Genomic DNA, 18774 nt, shown 5'->3' with positions numbered 1-18774 from the left:
AAAAAAAAAAAAAGGCCAAACAAGCAAAATTATTTCCACATGGCAAAACTGGGAAATAGGACAGGGGTTTAAGGGCATATTAATTTTTTTGAAAGCACGTACATGTTTTATACCATGATAATTTTTTTAAATAAATAAAAATGAAAGTTTGTATAATTTTTGCTCATTCTGTTCTTAGGATATCCAGGTACTCTTGCAAAAATAAAACTATCCACGTAATTCACGTAAGCTTAAAGTTTACTTGCAGTTAAATGTGACTTAAACTTTCATTCTCATAATAAAGAGAGCTACATTTCTACTCGAGTTTGAACAGTGAATTTACAGATTCTGATAAAGAAATCTTTATAATAGCTAATGTTTATTCAGTACTTAACCTGTTTATCTGAAACTGTTCAAAGCCCTTTATAATTTTCATCACTTAATTTTCAAAATAACCCTACGAGGTAGGTCTTATTATTACACCATTTTATACATGAGAAAACTGAGGTTCAGAGTTTATGCAACTTGGCCAAAATTAAAGTTAGATCTGGGACTGAAGCGTGGACATTCTGACGCCAAGGCTCATCTCAACGACCCAATGGTAAGGACTCAACCAGGCTTCATTTTTCTTCCTTTTAACTATGAAAACTGCATTTTCTTTCTGTTCGCTTTGTGAAGGGTTATGTGACCAATGATAGCATGGATATGAAAAGGGATATAAGAAAAACTCTAAGCAACAGAAGCCAACGTTAAAGAGCGACACTCCTGAGATGTCACACGTCAGCCCACAGCCCCACGGCACAATGACCACGTGAAATCTCAAGTCAAACAGGTCCCCAGCAGAGTCATTCAGACCAACCACATCTGCTCAGCAGGACCACTCTGCATATAAAGTTCTTCAGTGCTTTGACATTCTCTGCGTGAAGATGTAATGGAAGGATTGAATAGAAACATGTGAAATCATTTGTTCATTTATTCATTAATATGTTGTCAAATTCAGTTTTCTATACACTATGGTGTTTATTCCATTTTCTGTACTATTAGACATACATATTTAAAAAAATATTTAACTTATTTTTACGAAGAAATTAAATATTTTCTGAAAAAAAGAAACACTTTATTATTGTTCTCTAGCAACAAACCTGAAACAAGTCTCAACCAACTCAACTACTCATTTAAATACCCCTGCTCCGTGGCCACTTAGCTAAAGATCGGCTTCACACAACTCTACTCTACGTAACACTGTTTTACCCTGTTACATAGCATATAGTTAAAGAACATTTTTGTAATAAACATGTTTCTCTTTTGATATGATACAGAACAAGCTTTTCACACTTCCCAGCAATCACTCAAATATATTAAACATGTATCCTTCTTTAAAAGGCACACACACTTACAGGTTCAAATCTTTATTGTTTTAAAATTCTACATGTCTTTTACAATACAACATTTTGTTATATTTAAATGACCTCTAAATGGTTAATGTACAATGAATATGTTTTTTCTGAAACTGAACCATGAATTACAACCTCATCAATATGATTCTTCTCAACAGAATAATAAAGTGTCGGGAAGGTCTGTGTGCTGCTTGAGAAACCACCACTAGCACACTCCTCCCTGTAGAACCCAGGCGACCAATCTGTTCAAAGTGCTTTTGAAGATTGCTGATTATGGCTGATCGTAAAGTCAGTCAATCAAATTAGAGTTCCTTCTTGTTTGGAAACATCAAAGGGCATTAAAAAAATAAATGAAACGATTTGTTTTAGTAATCTACAGAGGCAAACTCAAAATTATGATTATCTGCATGCAGTGACACTCCTCCTTAAATAGTTTTGAAGAATTTATACATTTTATAAAGAATGTGTTAAAGAGTGCAAGTCTTCTGATATTGATTTCACAAAAGGACAAATGCTGGTAATAACAACTAACACTGAATATCTAAGTTCAAGCTAAGGTATATGTAACAGGCAAAGAATATGGCTGATCATAAACCACAGTGCACGGGTGTGCCCTTTGAGAAGGTGAACTAGTTTGGTCCGCATTTCTAGAGTTACTTGGGTAGAAAAACAAAAACAAAACCATTTTAACTCAGCCAAGGGTTTTGATGAATTTATTGTTCCTAAAATGTAGCCAGGTAGAAAGTAAATGATATACACGAAAGAAGTATGCTGTCGTGTTGACTTGTATATAAAAAGATGGCCTGCTGTTTTTGGAGTGATGAATGAGCACTGTTGGGACAAATCAGAAAAACGTCACAGAATGTCTCAATTTCTTCCAAAATTATACTTTCTTATTCCATGACACAGCTTTCACTCTGTAAAACTTTGTCCCCAAAGGAACTTTAAATCTGTTTTGTGCCTAAGACAGAAAGAAAAGGGTGATTAAACCAAACTACAGAGGTACCATCCTACCACACTATGCCATGCTCGATCATTGTGGGAAGAGGGGTGTCTTTTTCAAAGGACACAGATCCGTCCCTCACCAGATGAGCATATAACAGACGAGCCACTAATACTGACGGAAGGGTCGGTAATCACTGCTAAATAATACAGTACAAAGTGAGCCATGTGTTATTATTTTAAACATCAAAGAAACCTCAACAACACACAGATCAACTTCTATTGCTGTTTTGGCGCACAGGGTCCACAAACGAGCTAGGAAGACTGCTCACTGCTCTGACTCTACAGCACGGACGCTGCCGACATCAGTCAGGTGCATTCTGAGCCATCAATATCTCACATTACCTTTCTTCACTGGGGGTAGCATTATAAAAGTAAGGAAACATCAGCTCTACCTACAAACAGATCAATCACCAGTTATGTTGTGTTCCTTTTTTAGCACATGAAAACACTAGTAATTTAATACTCAGAACAGAAACTTGTTGTAGTTTTCCTGGATATGTTGATAGCTTGCTGGCCATCTACCTCTACTACTGTAAGGTGAATCACATAAATATTCATAAAATTGCTGGTGCAAACTCACACTCATTAAATTCAGGCCTAGTTCAAGTGAATTAGAAGGCCAAGAAGAGCACTGTTCTGCATAAAGCATCCTGAGAATCTTCTTAAACTCCTAGGTCCACGTCCCACGATGGGCTTACCTTTTTGGCCTGACAGTACTCCTTCTCCATCACTTTTCCAAGGACCCATGGTCTTCGAGATGCACCTGAAGCTATGGAATCAAACCATTAAATTCTTTTTTAAAGTACAACTATAATTATTCATGAAAACGTAACTGCCCGAGTCACAACAGTTTAATGACATTCTGAGAGTGAAATCACAGAAATGCATAGCGATTTATAAAACAAAACGGAATTCGCTTTACTTTTCAACCACTAATTTTGGCTTCACTTACTCATTAAGTGCAGATGGTAAGTCAAATCACAGAACTGACAAAGTTCAAGAAACAAAAACACAATCTGAGTACAAATCATGAACAAACAGACCTAGGAATTCTAAATTAGCTCAGCAGTGCCACCTACTGAAAGTGCTAACACATGACCTTTTCTGCTACTGAAAGCAGACAGTTACACAGACAAAATTTATATTCTAGGTTCAAAGCAAAGCATTGTCTTCTCTTTTCTTTTTGGCACCGCAATGCAAACCCAGTCAGTGCACAATAAATAACTAATAAGGATGAAAGAAAGTCTAAAGGGCAGTACTTGTGTGGAGGGGAGATAAAAAAATGTGGAAGGAGACACGATGAAAAAGCTAGTTCTCACACGGCAAAGTATGTAAGAGATAAATACTCATTCTCTTTTAAAATTCATCGGAAGAGAAGTTGTCATAAAAGAGCTGATTCCAAAAGTATTCGACCAATAAATTATCTGTTAAGGGTAAAGCCTCTGAGAAGCTAAAACTGATTTTTTATTCCATAAACCTTACTTGGCATGATATATAAAAAAGATATCCTGAATAAACCATCTGAAATGAACATACAGACACTACCATGTGATACAAAGATAAAAAAGCTCCTGGACCACAGGATATTAGTCTAAGGACTAATAAAGCCCTTCAAGGCTAATTCACAATTTCTGAAAAGAATCATCTAACACTCAGGTCCAAGGAGTGATGAGTCCCCGTCATGGGCATAACAACGCCCTGGTCACCCACACACCCCCTGGGCAAGGAGTCGGTAGGCAGCATTACCCCAACTGGCATCCTGTTCTGTATGTATGCATGTACGTATGTATGCATGTATGTATGCAGGGAAGGAGGGAGGGAGGGATGGAGGGAGGGATGGAGGAAGAGGAAAACAGGGGGCCTGAGTTCTGTGGTAAAGTAAGACTATTAAATAAATTCTTTTCTGTGGGACTTGTGAGAGTCTTCACAATGCAAATGCGCGCGGCTGACGGTGAGCGGCTACCAGATGTAAACACTGAACCCTTTCTGTTCTTAGGAAATGCAGAGTGAAGTAGTTCAAGGGGCAGGATGTCACTTTGCCTGGAAACAAACGTGCGCCTGCTTGCGTACAGCTGTGGATCAGTACATTCAGACGTGCACAGGCAGAGGTAATGCAAATGGGGCAGAACGTTAACAGCAGGTGACTCTGGGCGAAGGGATATCGGGCTTTTTTATACTGTCCTTATTTATGCATCTTTTTTGGTAAATTTAAAAACCATTTTCAAATCAGTCTAAATAAATGAAAAACAAAAAACCTACCAAAAAAATTAAAGAAAAAAAATCAAGTTCATTGTTTTCAAGGTACAAAACCAGTAAATTAAATTGCAAGCTTCTTTTCTCATTTTTCATGGTCACATTCTACATAACCCACCACCAACAGCCATGGTGGTGTGATCGTGTGTGGCCTACTTCAGAGAACGGGCACATGACCATGTTCACAAGTCATTTCAAACAGGAACATCAAACCAAACGGACACACAGTCTTGTGTTTGAATAATTCCATTTAGCCTAAGTATCCCAGGGCACCTATTCTGTTCTCTTTGAGTTCTTTAAAGATTAATGCAATCGATGATAGTAATATACTAACTGTAATTTAGTATACTTTAACAAAGCTTACTGCCTTTTTAAAAAAAATTACTGACAAGGTCAATGAAAGAAAAAGGTAGAAACAGGATGATAAATAGGAGAGAAAAGACATCTTATAATTTAAAATAATTTATTTTTGCCAAAACAAGTAATGCCCTTATAAACAAGTGAGCATGTTATATTGAAGCTTAAATAGGTATGAGAATTTTGACAGTGTAATTCTGCTATTGCTAGAGTATGAGATACTTGACCCAACTGCATCAGCAGAATCCAGGAACAATAATCTGGATAATGAAGATTTTAGAAAAACAAACAAACAAAAACCTGATAAGGCAGAGTTCCTGCTCACCTACTTAATTCTGACATCATTAGACAACGTGGGAGAAAAATCTTTCATATATTCTCTCCACTCTAGGTTTATTGTTTTGGTTACAGATGTGACACTTACCCCCCTCACCTGGTTTGAGGTCCAGGGCAGGCAGCGACTCTGAGTGCAGGAAGTACAAGGTGGGACTCACGGTGAAGAGCACGTAATTGTCATGGCGCTCGTCCAGGATGATGAGGACCAGATCTCCCACCTGAAAACTGAACAAAGGAATGATTTCATTGATCTGAGGAGTCACCTTGATTCTGCAACGTTCAACGAAACATTCAATTAACAATGCAATAGGAAATTTCATACTTACATGATTTGTTTTTTACTCTACCCAGGCCCTCACGGGAATGCTGGACACACACAGACGCTCAAAGGCTAACGCGAGCAACCGCCAAAGACCCAAAATTTTTAAACATAAAATTTCCAATAAATCTACTGTTTAAAAGAACACAACCCAAAACAGGCTTGGGTGAGGGGGAGATAAAGAATACCCATTATAGTGCATCTAGTATAGAAAGAAGGCATTCATTCTCATCTTTCATTTTACAATAAAAAACATAAATTGGGGGAGCAAACTTAGTCACAGTGGGAGAGAAAGAACTACCTTATACTACTTCTCCGGTCTCCAAGTAGTCTCCTCAATTTGAAAGAAAACCCAACTGAACCAGCTGCATGTACTTAGTTAGGCTCAAACAAGTCAACAGCCCGACTCGGGGTGAAGCCAGCAAGGAGGGCGCAGAAGGAGAGAGTAGGTGTGACCGCCTAGGGTGTCTCAGCTGGTGTCTGTCTCTCCAGGGTCCTTCGGAAGTGTCGAAGTGTCGTTTGGAATATCAGTTCAAAGTTAACCTAGATCTAAGATAACTTAGTGGGTCCTACACCTAATAAATCATTAACATCACTGGGGAAACTTTAAAAAGTTAACAGTCTATCATCCACTAATTATTTATTCTACACTTAACTGCCTGCCTAAAAAGATGTGACAGGCACTGTTTTGGAGGATAATACCTTAAAAAAGGAAGATAGGGCCTCTCTGAGGCAGTTTTTTTTTTTTTTTTTAAGCTCATCTCTCTCTAATCTTTGAAAAACCTTATATTGATTTGACTTGACATACAGCTGGCAGATAAAGACTGATACACCCAGCCCTTCCAAATCACTGAGAAAAGATAAAAGTCTAACGAGAAGTTAAAGATCAGTAACGGGAGTGCCTGATAACCAAACATATGGTCGATGGATCTATTACGGACAAAACAGAGGGTCTTATTTATTTTTAAGTCAGTCCTGACAAGTAGAGAAGAAATGACCAGTATTCACAAGCTGCTAACAATGCTTTATCAGACACCCTCCCTTCCAGTAGCCCATGCCAAAAATCAATACATTACTATGGGGTAATTTGGTCCTGGAATATTGTCTATTAAGTTATTCAAGTGATAATTTTAACAGTGTATTATGGATTGGTAGCATATCAATAAAATGAAGTCTGAGAAATAAGAATGAAGAAACACTCCAACTTCAAATATCGAGATTCCCCAATCTAAAATGAAAAAGACTAAGGTGATAAACGGGATTTAAGAGAGGTGGCACCAGCTGAAAAGGAAGTAGAATCCAACGGCTTCAGGAATGTATGTGTAAGTGATAATTAAAGCTATGATAGGAAGGACTTGGAATACAATCCTAATGTTCCCAGAATAATTTAGAAAAACCTTGCTTTTCAATAAAAAAAAATGTTAACTACGAATGAGTACAAAACACTCAGCTGACTGAACCTGAAGTTGAAAGATTATAGCCATTGAAATACATTTTCATTGACAATTCAATACTACTCAGTTCGGTATATCATTTTCACAGAAAAAAGCACAAAATACAAATCAAATACTTACTCTCTAATAGCTATCTTTTCCGAATGCCTTGGGGACACGGACGACATGCTCTGAGACATCTAGAGAGAGAACAGTTCACAAAGCTTACACAAGTAACATGTTCTCTCGATGCACTTACTAGGTCCACACTGCAAACGCTTCTTCCAACGTGACACACATTCACGTCTGTGTCCCAGGTTTCGGGGTCCAAACTTCTCTGCTCCATTAATGTAATTCCTTTCCTTCAACAATTACTTTCAGTGGACAAATTTACCTACACTTTTACTTATGTTATTTCTTAATCAGGTTTGGCTGGATTCAAGACTGAATATAGAATTTTATTTATAAATACATATTTAATCCTAAAAAATATCACTAGGAAGGAGACATGTTTTTCGAGGAGAGTTTAAAACCCACTCTTCCGAGCAAGCATGACACAAGGAAGGGGCTGCCCCCCCCCCCCACAGTGAGCATCGCAGGGGACACGACGGGACGGGACGGGACAGGCTCACTGGCCTGTGGCCGCCTCAGCCCGGCCGGGACTCTTCGCTCCTCAGTCGGGCTTCCGCACGTTTCTCTCACTGTCACATGATACGTGGGACATGGGTCTCACGGTAGCCCTCCCAAGCAGTGTGGGCCCAGTTATAACCACACAAATCAAGGACAGAAAAAATGGATTTCTCTTTGTTCGTAAGTTTAATTCTGACGCTCAGAATTTCTTCCATTTCCCTTTGAACACTACGAAGGGTCTCAATTAATGTTTAAAAACAAAAGAAAGAAAACAACAAATACTGACTAGAAAGACCTAAAAGTGTATTCCAACCTGTCTTCAAAATCATCCAAATAGTCTACATGCTGCCAGTGAGAACAAGTTTAATGATCCATTTTTCAGACTGTATTCAACTCTGTTTAGGTTTTCTTAAAAAAGCTTGAGCTCTCCACGTATTTGTTACAAACGAGGGCTTAGACGTGAGGGAGCCCTGGCTGAACACAGCTGGCAATCGACAGGAAAGTGCGAGTGACCCGGAGGCGCCGCTCGCGGGGACCTGAAGGACCAGACCCTTTCCCTCGTAAGCCTTTCCCCAGCATCTGCTGTGTGCTGTGCACCACCTACTATTCCGGGTGCCAGGAGCACACCTGTGAACAAAGTGCCTAAACCCTCGCCCAGCACAGCGTCCATCCCACTGGGGACGCTGCACGGAGCACACGTGGAGCATGTATGTTCCGTGCAGCGTCCCCAGTGGCCGCAGGCAACTCCTCCAAGGCTCCTTGAAAAGGGTTTGCTTCACTCACGGAAACAGCAAATAGCCTTCGAAGAATTGTTTTGGTGATAAATTCATGACTGACAGTCTGGCAGAGCCATGGAATTAATACGTAATTTTTGCTGTTCAAGTTAAAAAAGGCAAACGAAAGAAAGCACAGATGTCTCCCTACAAGACACTTTATTTACAAAAAAAACTCAATTCTAATCTGTACCTTAAAATTTTTCAAAAGTCCTGAACACAGGCCTTAAACTGTTCCTATTTCCTCATGAACTGTCATCACCAGAATTTGAAAAATGAAGCAATTGCTTTATTAAAGCAGGAAAGATTGACTGTAAAACTGACTCATCAAGCACTTGGCTAGATTCACAGGCTAGAGGAAAGCCACGGCACTTCAGAGGGCCACGCAGGGTCTCAGGCAAGGTGTCAGGTTCAAACACCTTGAGTTAAAAAAAGAAAGAAAGAAAATCCGTGACGGACAGAACGTGCTGATTCCACACACCTCCGGGCGGACGCGCCAAGAGCCTCGTGAGGAGCAGTTCTGACTACCTGCGCACTTAACCAAGAGCCCCAACCTGACATTATAAACACGTGTAATTATGCAATCCGAAGAGATTATAGCTTATTAATAATCAGAAAAGACAATCTGGATTTTGCCGGCTGCTTTTAACATCGTAAGACTGAGACAGTGCATGTGGTCATGCTTAAGAGTCAACTGTCATCAGTGACCAGCGCAGCTCAACGAAAACTACCAGGAAAGAACTAATCACGCCACACAGCCTTCTGATCTTTATAATGCAATGCAATGCAAACAGTTTAAATGTCAATCAACTGGGCGAGAAGACCTTACCAGTCTCTGATTCAACCGCTTGTTTTCTTCTTCTTTCAACTGTAGTGTCTGCAGGGGTGGGAAAGAGAGACCCCTGGTTTATGCTCGAAAATATAGTCTGCGTGCTCAAGTCTGGTTCTACCATAAAAGGTTTGTGGGGACATTCTTTTCTAGGAATCCTTTCCAACTGTCTTATTTACTGGCTTAAAAGAGAATAAGAACAATTTTAGGTTTATTTCCTTAAGCCAAGGATTCTCAAAGTTTAATATGCATTAGAACCACTTGTGACCTTGTAAATACGCAGTAACTATCTGAGATCCATCCCCAGAGGCTCTGTTAGGAGGTCGGGCCCAAGAGGAGGAATCTGCAATTATACTACTCGTGCCAGCAGATGCTGATGAACCTTCACTAACAAGAGCACACGTGCAAGAGCACAAATCTGTACAATTCTGACTCTGAGTCCTTATCAGACGGTTATCTCGTAGGGAGCTAAAGTGTTAAAAATCTTCAAAGCCTCAGCAATGAAAAGTGGTCTCTGAACAAGGATGTGTAAAGTCTGCAGCTGAGAAGAAACCCCTTATTACCATTTTTTCTCTTCACTTCAATTAATCACTATAAAAACCCGAACTTTTCTTCATTATTCCCATATTCTACTTGTGCCCTACTTTGGAAAATAGTTAATATTTTGTTTTTTGAAATTAGTAAGTGAAATTCACACTTCTATTGCATTGCTGAATCCTGAACTGTTCCTGGCCGCTTGGATCAGAGATGACAGGACTTCTCGAAAGTAACCACAAAAATAACTGTTAAAAAAGATCTAATTTGGGGAAGTCCCTGGCGGTCCAGTGGTTAGGGCTCAGCACTTTTACTGCCAGGGCCCGGTTTGAGCCCTGGTTGGGGAACTAAGATCCTACAAGCCACACGGTGCAGACAAAAAAATTAATTTAAAAAAAAAAAAAAACCTAATCTAAAAACACAAGTCTGCTTTCAGCGTAAGGTTTACTTCACTGCATCCCGGAGTGAACGTATTTATTAAACCCTGTGTTTCAAGAAAACGATGCACTTACTCGTTCCAACAGCATTATCCTCTGCCTTTCTTCAGAGAGCATGTGGACGTTTTCTCTAAGAGAGAATGGCTTATTTTAGTTTAAGTCTTAAAATTCTGGACTTCACAGTCTCCAATAAGGTTTTAGAAACGTAACTGTTAATACAGAGCACTTTACAGATTTAAGGGTTTGTACTAAATTTTCAGAAGCAGCCTGTTTAAATGAGGACCCATTTTGATGGTGTAGGATGGTATGAAATTTATACCACAGATCCTGAATCTACATTGATAAACCTTTTGAAATTATGAGCAAAACTTTGCGCATGCATCTTTCTAGGGATAATGTCTGAAATTTCAAGCTTTCTCCCAGGGACCATTCTTCTTATCCATGTTACAGATAAAACGGTCATTCTTGGGCGGCTTCACCATTAAAACTAGAAACAAACAAAATGCCACAAGTCCTTGAGTGAGCTATAAAACTCAAAGCTTCAGTTCATAAAGAACAAACCAAATCTATATAAAGACTACAAAAGTATTCCTACATGTCTACAAAGCCCTAGTCACTGTCATGTGTGAATCTGCCCATCACACTGAGGTAGTCAGAAACTAATCAGAAAAGAAAACAAGAGCGAGCATGCAGGCTTTTATTTCATTCTTTTAAGCTGAGCCATAACTGACAAGTAAAACCGTAATACGTAATACATCTAAAGTGCGCAGCGCGATGGCCTGATACACATGTGCGCTGTGGGAGGAGTCCCTCCATCAAGTTAACTAACACACCCATCACCTCACGTCATTTACCCGCCTCTTCGGTGAGAACACCGCCCACGCTCCACCCCAGCCCCTGGCAGCCACTTTCCTGCTCTCTGCTTCCGTGAGTTTGAATTTTATCTGATTTTACTTCAGTTTCCACACAGAAGTGACAACTCCCTCCCCATAGCACGGCCTCAGCACGCTGGACGCACCCTAAGGAAGTCCTGCGCCCCTGACGCCATGGCCTCGAGGCCTGGACCCCACTGCAGGGTCCCCGCCCGGCCGCCTGCACGCTGCGGGGGCACCTGGGCACGGTGTGAAAACGTGCCGAAGTGGATTCCCGCACACCGTCAGTGGCGCTACCACAGGCCGCGGCCCGGGGAATTCACACGCGCAGCTCTCAGGTCCGCGGGCCGCGGCCCCCGGCGAGTAGGACGGGCACTCACCGGACAGACATCGTGCTGGTCTCCAGCGCTGAGTCCGGCCTGCCTTCGCCGAGGGCATCCGGGGCCTCCGCCGGGGGCTCGGGCGCACAGGCCCCATACAGCTCGGGGGCGGCGGCCACCCCCGGGAAGGGGACAGGGCCGCCGCCCCGCAGCCGGCTGACCTCCTCCTCCAGCCTCTTCTTCTCCTCCAGCAAGCGTGCGCGGTCCTCGGACAGGGACTCGATCAAATCTGCAGCCCCGGGCGGACGTGAGCGTTACAATCATTGCGTGTGACACGGAACTGACAACGCTGCGTGAGGAAGCGAAGCGCCACTGACCTTTGTCCCGCTCCTGCTGCTGCATCGTGCTTTTCAGCTTGTCACTGAGGTCACTGATTATGTTCTCTTTTCTCATTTTCTCTCTTGTTAAAACAGTATTAAAATTGGTCTGGAACAACAGAACGATAACTACTTAAATTATCTGCATGTACAGGGCAGCCAGAGCTAAAGAAAATACGTCTATTTTTGCACGGTGCATCTCTATGGGGAGAAGAAAAAGCATAATTCACAAGTGATGTTTATTTTGAAATAAAAATGCCACGCTGTGGTAAACACATTTGATTGTATTTTCCTAGTTCTGTACTAAGATATGCTCCAATTTAATATCTTGAAAATGAATGCTATTTTCACATTATTGTCCACATATTTATTGTCAGAGGAAAAGCATCAGTAAATATGTCTTAAATGTGGGGGAAAGAAATAAAATAACCAACACTTTAACCAGTGCTGTTATATACTTAACTGTTCCTTTTAGTGATCTCCCTGCCTCTGGAATCTTCCTTCTGTCCTTAGCTAAATCTCGATTCCACAGTTACATTTTGGACATGACTGTATCCCATCTCCTCCTCTCATCTGGGTATCTGCTGGTTCATAATGGCTGGACCTGCCACTCCTCGACTTCTAGGAAAGCCTGCTCACTGCGGATCTCATACATGCCAGCTGCCTGCAGAGATCCCGTGAGCCAATTTCCACAGTTAAGAGTCAAGATCCTCCAGTCAATCATTAATGCCAATGATGCTAGAAACAGAGACGTTTAACAAGAACGTGGCATTCTTGGGCCAAAATTAGTGAATTTGTTAAATACTGAGTTAAACTCATTTCTAGCCAGAAAGCAGACAGGGAGATCCCCTCAAAAAGAATATTTATGATATGCCTTTGTATTAAACCATTGCTCTGTATCATTTATGGTAGAAAATTAACAAATATTTATAATAGTACATTAGTTACTTTGTTTTCATAACCTCTGGCTGTTTCTGCAATATCAAATGGATTTTCAGAAAAGTTAACACAATTTATAATACACATATTAGAAACAAGACTAGTTAATGTAAGAGCCAACTAGGCCCAAGGAGCCCTTATAAAGCTAGTTACAAATCAACTCAAGTAACCACCACTTAACATCCAAGCACCACTTAAAATTGGCAGGTACCTTAGGAGTCACCTCCCCTCTCATCTGACAGCTATTAAAAGAAGAACTACATTTGGATCAGATGGCTGGCAGCTTTCCACGCTGGTCTCCGTCTTATTTCATCCCCCCTTAATCCTGGAAGTCTGCAGTTGCACAGGCTCACAGGAGCACAGAGACAGGCAGCAAGAAAGCAGGAGAGAAAGACCTAGCTCACGGAGGAGGAGACATGAAAGAATGCACAACTTCAGACTTCTAAAAACAGACCTGAATGGCCTCTTCACTTTAAACCTGGTGGCTCCTCCCAGCCCTGGGCAGTGCATTTCCCTGGTTTCCGTGAAGCACACTCTGTTTCCGGTTACTCTTTCTCATTCCCCCTTTTCCAGGCTCCTCTGTCTTTCCCCAGGCCTTAACATTTAAAGTTCCTAAGTGTTTGGAGCTTTACTTCTACATTTTCTTTCTGTTCTCTGGTTGACATTTTTATTAACTCTAAAAAGACAATAAGAAAAGGAAAGCTACACCACACCACATTAAATGTGCACATTAACTGTAACATGCCTACCAGTCTCAGAAACGTATTCCTCGGGATAAAAAAGGATGTCGTGCTACCCCTGGCCTGACTTACACCTGCTCTCACACCGGTCTGGTCTGGCAGCCCTCACTCTGCCCTGCGCCCCAGCCAGAGATCCTGATTACGGAGAAATCCAACCGCGTCGCTCCTTCATTTCCTCTCCTACTGCCGCCCAGCACCGTAGCTGATGTAATGCTCCCTCACAGGGCATCTTGACCCTCAGTGGACTGGCCGCTGCTGACCTCACAAGCGTCAGCTCTCACCACTGATCCATATTAATAAGGGAATCACCAAAGTTCAACAGTATTCCACCATAACCTACCGCCAGCCTATCACATGGATAAGAATTATCAGCATGTAATTTAGAATAAAATTTTAGAGCTTAGAAAAAAAAATTCAAATATCATCTATGCAGCAGTACAAACACTTTCATTTGCAAAAACACCAAACTGATGTGAAGAGGTTAAATGCTGTTTACGAGGTCACACAGGTAGCTAGGCAACCAGGAACAGAGTTTACATCGCCTCTTTCTAACCTAGCACTGCTTCATTCTGAAGCACCTACTATGTGACATAACGACGGTTAAAAAGAAAATGCTTCTATCACGAAGAAGATATTTAATAATAAATGCCATCAGGATCAATGTGGGAAAATCACATTTAAGATATAAGAAACCTCAGCTACACAAAGAAAATTTACTTGTGAATGTATGTTCATCTCCTCTAGACCTCAAATGAATGCAGTAAGGTGGGAGACCTACAAACCTGTTGTTCAGCAATCAAAGACGTTCGCACATTCTGCATTTCTTCGTTTTTTCTTTTCTCCTGCTCTTCAAGTTGTTCTAGAAACTTAGCTTTTTCTTCCTGGAGCTTTTCTTGAAGTTCAGCGACTAGGCTTGAAGAATCTTCTTTGGTAGATTCAATGGTATGACTTTAAAAATTAAATACAGCATTAATTTTTTCAAAATTACACAGAACTAACACAACATTATAAATCAACTATACTTCAATAACATTTTTTTTTTTTTTTTTGCGGTACACAGGTCTCTCACTGCTGTGGCCTCTCCCGTTGCGGAGCACAGGCTCCAGATGCGCAGGCTCAGCAGCCATGGCTCACGGGCCCAGCCGCTCCACGGCATGTGGGATCTTCCCGGACTGGGACACGAACCCGTGTCCCCTGCATCGGCAGGCAGACTCTCAACCATAAAATTTTTTTTAAAAAGTAACCAAATGTATTTTAAGTACAATGTAAAGTCACTGAAGAATTTTGTCTAGAAAGAATGACATATAGTGAATTTAGATTTTTAAAAGACTGTTGTAAGGATCCTGGTCAGAACACCGGGGCATGTCTGCATGAGAGGTTTCAGCTGACACAGGACGCTAAGTAATAAGAATCCTGTAGGAGTGCAATTGTGCGCTCACATCGCGTGTGCATGCACAGGCAGGAAGGACCTTCCTTCCTAGGTGCCCTGCACCTGTACGCTGCCCAGTGCACTGAGGGGAGTGCTGTTTCTATTTCAGGGTCAGTGCTGTGCGAGGATGAGGCAGGAAGGACAGTTCAGGCACAAGGACGTTCAGACACTACTGACTCTGTAAACACACGGTCATCCCCAACACCCAGGATGAGCACCCGTGACATCAGCACAGGGTATATACTGACCCGCAAGGTGAACACCTTGGCAGTAAAAACAAAGAAAGGAGAGCTTACGGGGCTTCCCTGGTGGCGCAGTGGCTAAGAATCCGCCTGCCAGTGCAGGGGACACGGGGTCGATCCCTGGTCCAGGAAGATCCCACCTGCCGCGGCGCAACTAAGCCTGTGCACCACAACTACTGAGCCTGCGCGCCACAACTACTGAGCCTGAGTGCCACAACTACTGAAGCCCGTGCGCCTAGAACCTCTGCTCCGCAACAAGAGAAGCCACTGCAATGAGAAGCCCGCGCACCACCAGGAAGAGCAGCCCCCGCTCACCGCAACTAGAGAAAGTCCACACGCAGTCAAAAAAAAAAACAACAAAAAAAGAGCTTTTAACACAAAGAATGATCAAGAACCATGCTGTGCTGGGGCAGGGCTTCTCGTGGCTTTATGGGCGGCCCTCCTTATCCTTGGGTTCCGCATCCGCGGATTCAACCAACCACGAGTTGAAAATATCCCAGAAAGTCCCAGAAAGCAAACCTTGAATTTGCCTGAGGGCTGGCAACTATTTACACAGCACCTGCATTGTTAGGTATTACAGGTAATCCAGAGATGCTCTGACGTGCACAGGAGGTTATATGCAAACACCGCACCACTCTATACAAGCTGACTTGGGCTTCGGCGGGTTCTGGTATTGGGGGAGGTCCTGGAACCAATCCCATGACATCGAGGGACTGTTATTATTAGTCTGAGCCAAAGTACACAGTGTCACACTGCTGGAGGCTCCCATAGAAAACGCTGCAGATTACCAGCAGCCGCATCATTCAGATGCAGTTTGCAGGACTCCAAGGCCCCAGGCGGCTGACCTCAGGGGGCATTAACCCTAGCAAACTGAGCAGTAAGGAAGAGCTGAATATTTTAAGTAGTTTTTTTAACAGCATCACTGGCGGGCTTCCTCTGGGGAATTAGGAGCCATGTTTGTGTTGTGTGGGGAGAAGACATAAAAAAGGGTTCCAGTATCTCACAATTTAGCTAAAGCTGTTTCTGATCCAGCGGTACTACCATGGAAATCTAAGAAATTTATCAATAAAGGTTGCCCTCCCCCAAAAGAGAAACTTACACAACCCTATCTTTCCATATATTAATTTAAAACCTTAAAAAGGCCCTGAACTTAAAACTGAAGGAAGCAAGGTATATCTGTTACCAGCTGGGAACGTCATCCCATCACACAGAACTTGAAACAGAGCAACTCTGGTTCCCCCACGTCCATGAACCAGTGTGTGCGAGCAAAGCTATCACACCCAGTGCTCCTAGTAACTAGGAAACCCACACTGAACCAGAGTGGCCTCTCCCCCATCAGTGACTGTATTAGATTTGGGCCTAGTAACCGAGTAGTTGATCGTGGGTTTTTAAAAACTCTTCTGAGATCACAGAATAAGAGATTCCAAACGACACCCTATTCCAGTGTTCCCATCCCCAGGCAGACCCACAGCAACTGCTCCTGGACACACGCCTATGAGCAGCACGGGAGGCAGGCTTCCCGACACATGCAAACCACACACACGTGTCCTGCATGCGTGTTCCGTGTACACGGGGTGTGAGAAAGCCCTTGCCCTCAACTCTCAAAATAATATATACTACCGACTTCATTTTTCCCAGTTATACGGAGAAAAGGTACGCACTTTTAATTCTGCATTTCCTTAATCCCAAGCAGACGGAGCAGCTATTCGCACCCTGGCTGTCTGTCTCCTGTCTTCTCTGACCTGTCGATTCACATCCTCCGCCCATTTTTCTCATGGATTGTTTGCCCTTTTCTCTCTGATCTGCGGGACCTCTCTGACATTACAGACATAATTAATACTCCCATTTATATCTCGCCAACGTTTCTCCCAGGCAGGTGGCCTCTCAACGCTGCTGCTGGCAGATGGACAACCGGCCGAGTGGGGACGGCTGGGAGAGGAGCTGGCCCGGGTGCCGTCACATCAGCACCACTCCCTTCAAGTCTCCTCACTCCTTTTCAAGGGTTTCCTCTGTGCAACGGCAGCCGAGAACGACACTATCCAGAATCCCCTTCCCAGGAAGCTCTGGTTTCAAGTTTGGCAACAAAAAGTTACCTGCATGAAGGAGTGCTAAAGAGTCTATCACTCCAGAGGGCGCTGTGACCAGACAGGAGGGCAGTGAGGGTCACAAGGGGTTTCCTGGGTCGACGTCTCAGTAGACACCTGGCAGCAATCTCCAGAGAATCTGTAACGGTTTCCTGACGAGCCACCAGCTTTGTACTTAAGGTGACTGTGAACCTACCGATTCCCAGCCCTTCAGCAGCAACGCTTACCCTTCGCTCCGCCAGCCCTCCCCAAATTCACACAAGTTCTAAACCTAGTATTACACCCTTTATTCTTAGAATACTTAAAAGAGGTTCTATTTTTCTAAGCTCATACCAGACAGATACAAATACGACCCTAGGGGAGAAAACCATCAAGACAGGGACCTGGAACTGATTCTCTGACCGGCTCCAACCGGAAGGCAGCAACCACCTTGGCGCCAGGGCAATGGGCGCTCCAGTGGAGCCAGGCCCCCACTGCAGAACCGGACAGCTGTGTCTTCCGGGAGCGAGAGTCTGGAGACATCCAGCGGAGCCCCCAGTGCCCACCAAGCTCCCCTACCCCCTTCCCTGGAGAGATCAGGATCACCTTCCTGAGGTCCCTTCTCAGTTAAGCTGATCTTCCTTCTCGACAACCCCTCCCACCATTTCACTACTACCAGACCCAGAGCGGCTTTCAAATCCCCAGATCCCAGAGGAGCTAAAAATCTAACCAAGGAGAAAATACAATTGCAAGATTTTCTTCATTTATTTTGGCAGAATCATAGGAAGTATGTACACGGATGGATCCAATGAGAGTTAGAACAGGAAGAATCAGGCCAAAATTTGCGTGGATGTAAAGACCAGAGACTCTAGATTCAATATTAGCTATTATCAGTTTGCTGTGGTGATTGCCTGAAACGTGGACCTAACGGGTAAACCACGGCCTGCGGGCCAGATCCGGCCTGTGACCTGTTGAGTTTCACCAGAGCACAGCCGCGCCTGTTCGTTCATCTCTCTCACTCCTCTTGATACAACAGCGAAGCTAAATAGCTCAGAGACCACTTAGGCCACAAAGCCTAGAATACTGAAAAGGAAGCCTTCACAGAAAGTGCCAACTGGTTCTCTATACCAGTGACTCTCAAAGGGTGATCCACAGAACCCCAGAGGTAACTAAGACACTGTCCAGGGATCACTAAGGTCAGAACTACTCACACGATGACGCCAAGATGCTGTCTTTTACTCCCTGCTGGCATCGCACAGATGATAAAACTGTTGACACCTTAATGGAGAGACAGTAGCACCAACTATACTCTCAATCACTGTATCCTGCACTTCAAGGCGCTCCAAGTGAAGGCAGGTTTACTTTGGAATATCCTTGATGCAGTAAAATTATTAATATTACTGGATCCTGACCACTGAGCCTACATCTTTTAATCCTCTGTGTGACAAAACGAGAAGTACCTACGAAGCCCTTCTGCATCACGAGGTACGTCTGTCTCATGGCAAAGCAC

General features: G+C 42.9%; 1 protein-coding gene across 3 annotated transcripts in view; it reads right to left on the bottom strand.

Moving 5' to 3' along the window:
• Positions 1-974: 974 nt before the first annotated feature.
• RB1CC1 (RB1 inducible coiled-coil 1) overlaps positions 975-18774 on the bottom strand; it is a 60267-nt gene continuing 42467 nt past the window's right edge. For 2 of the 3 annotated variants that reach the window (XM_082674917.1, XM_082674918.1), the window contains exons 16-24: positions 14313-14478; positions 11852-11960; positions 11535-11763; positions 10358-10412; positions 9312-9359; positions 7221-7279; positions 5416-5552; positions 3080-3150; positions 975-2337 (exon numbers count right to left, since the gene is read on the bottom strand). In XM_082674917.1, coding sequence (XP_082531043.1) covers positions 2260-2337; positions 3080-3150; positions 5416-5552; positions 7221-7279; positions 9312-9359; positions 10358-10412; positions 11535-11763; positions 11852-11960; positions 14313-14478 — 952 coding nt within the window. In that variant the 3' untranslated portion in view covers positions 975-2259. The remainder of the gene's footprint in view (positions 2338-3079; positions 3151-5415; positions 5553-7220; positions 7280-9311; positions 9360-10357; positions 10413-11534; positions 11764-11851; positions 11961-14312; positions 14479-18774) is intronic. The other variant, XM_082674919.1, reaches the window with a different exon arrangement.

This window comes from Grampus griseus (assembly GCF_964374135.1).
Source record: "Grampus griseus genome assembly, chromosome: 17".
Taxonomy (NCBI): Eukaryota; Metazoa; Chordata; class Mammalia; order Artiodactyla; family Delphinidae; genus Grampus; species Grampus griseus.
This window is presented reverse-complemented; position numbering and strand designations above follow the sequence as displayed.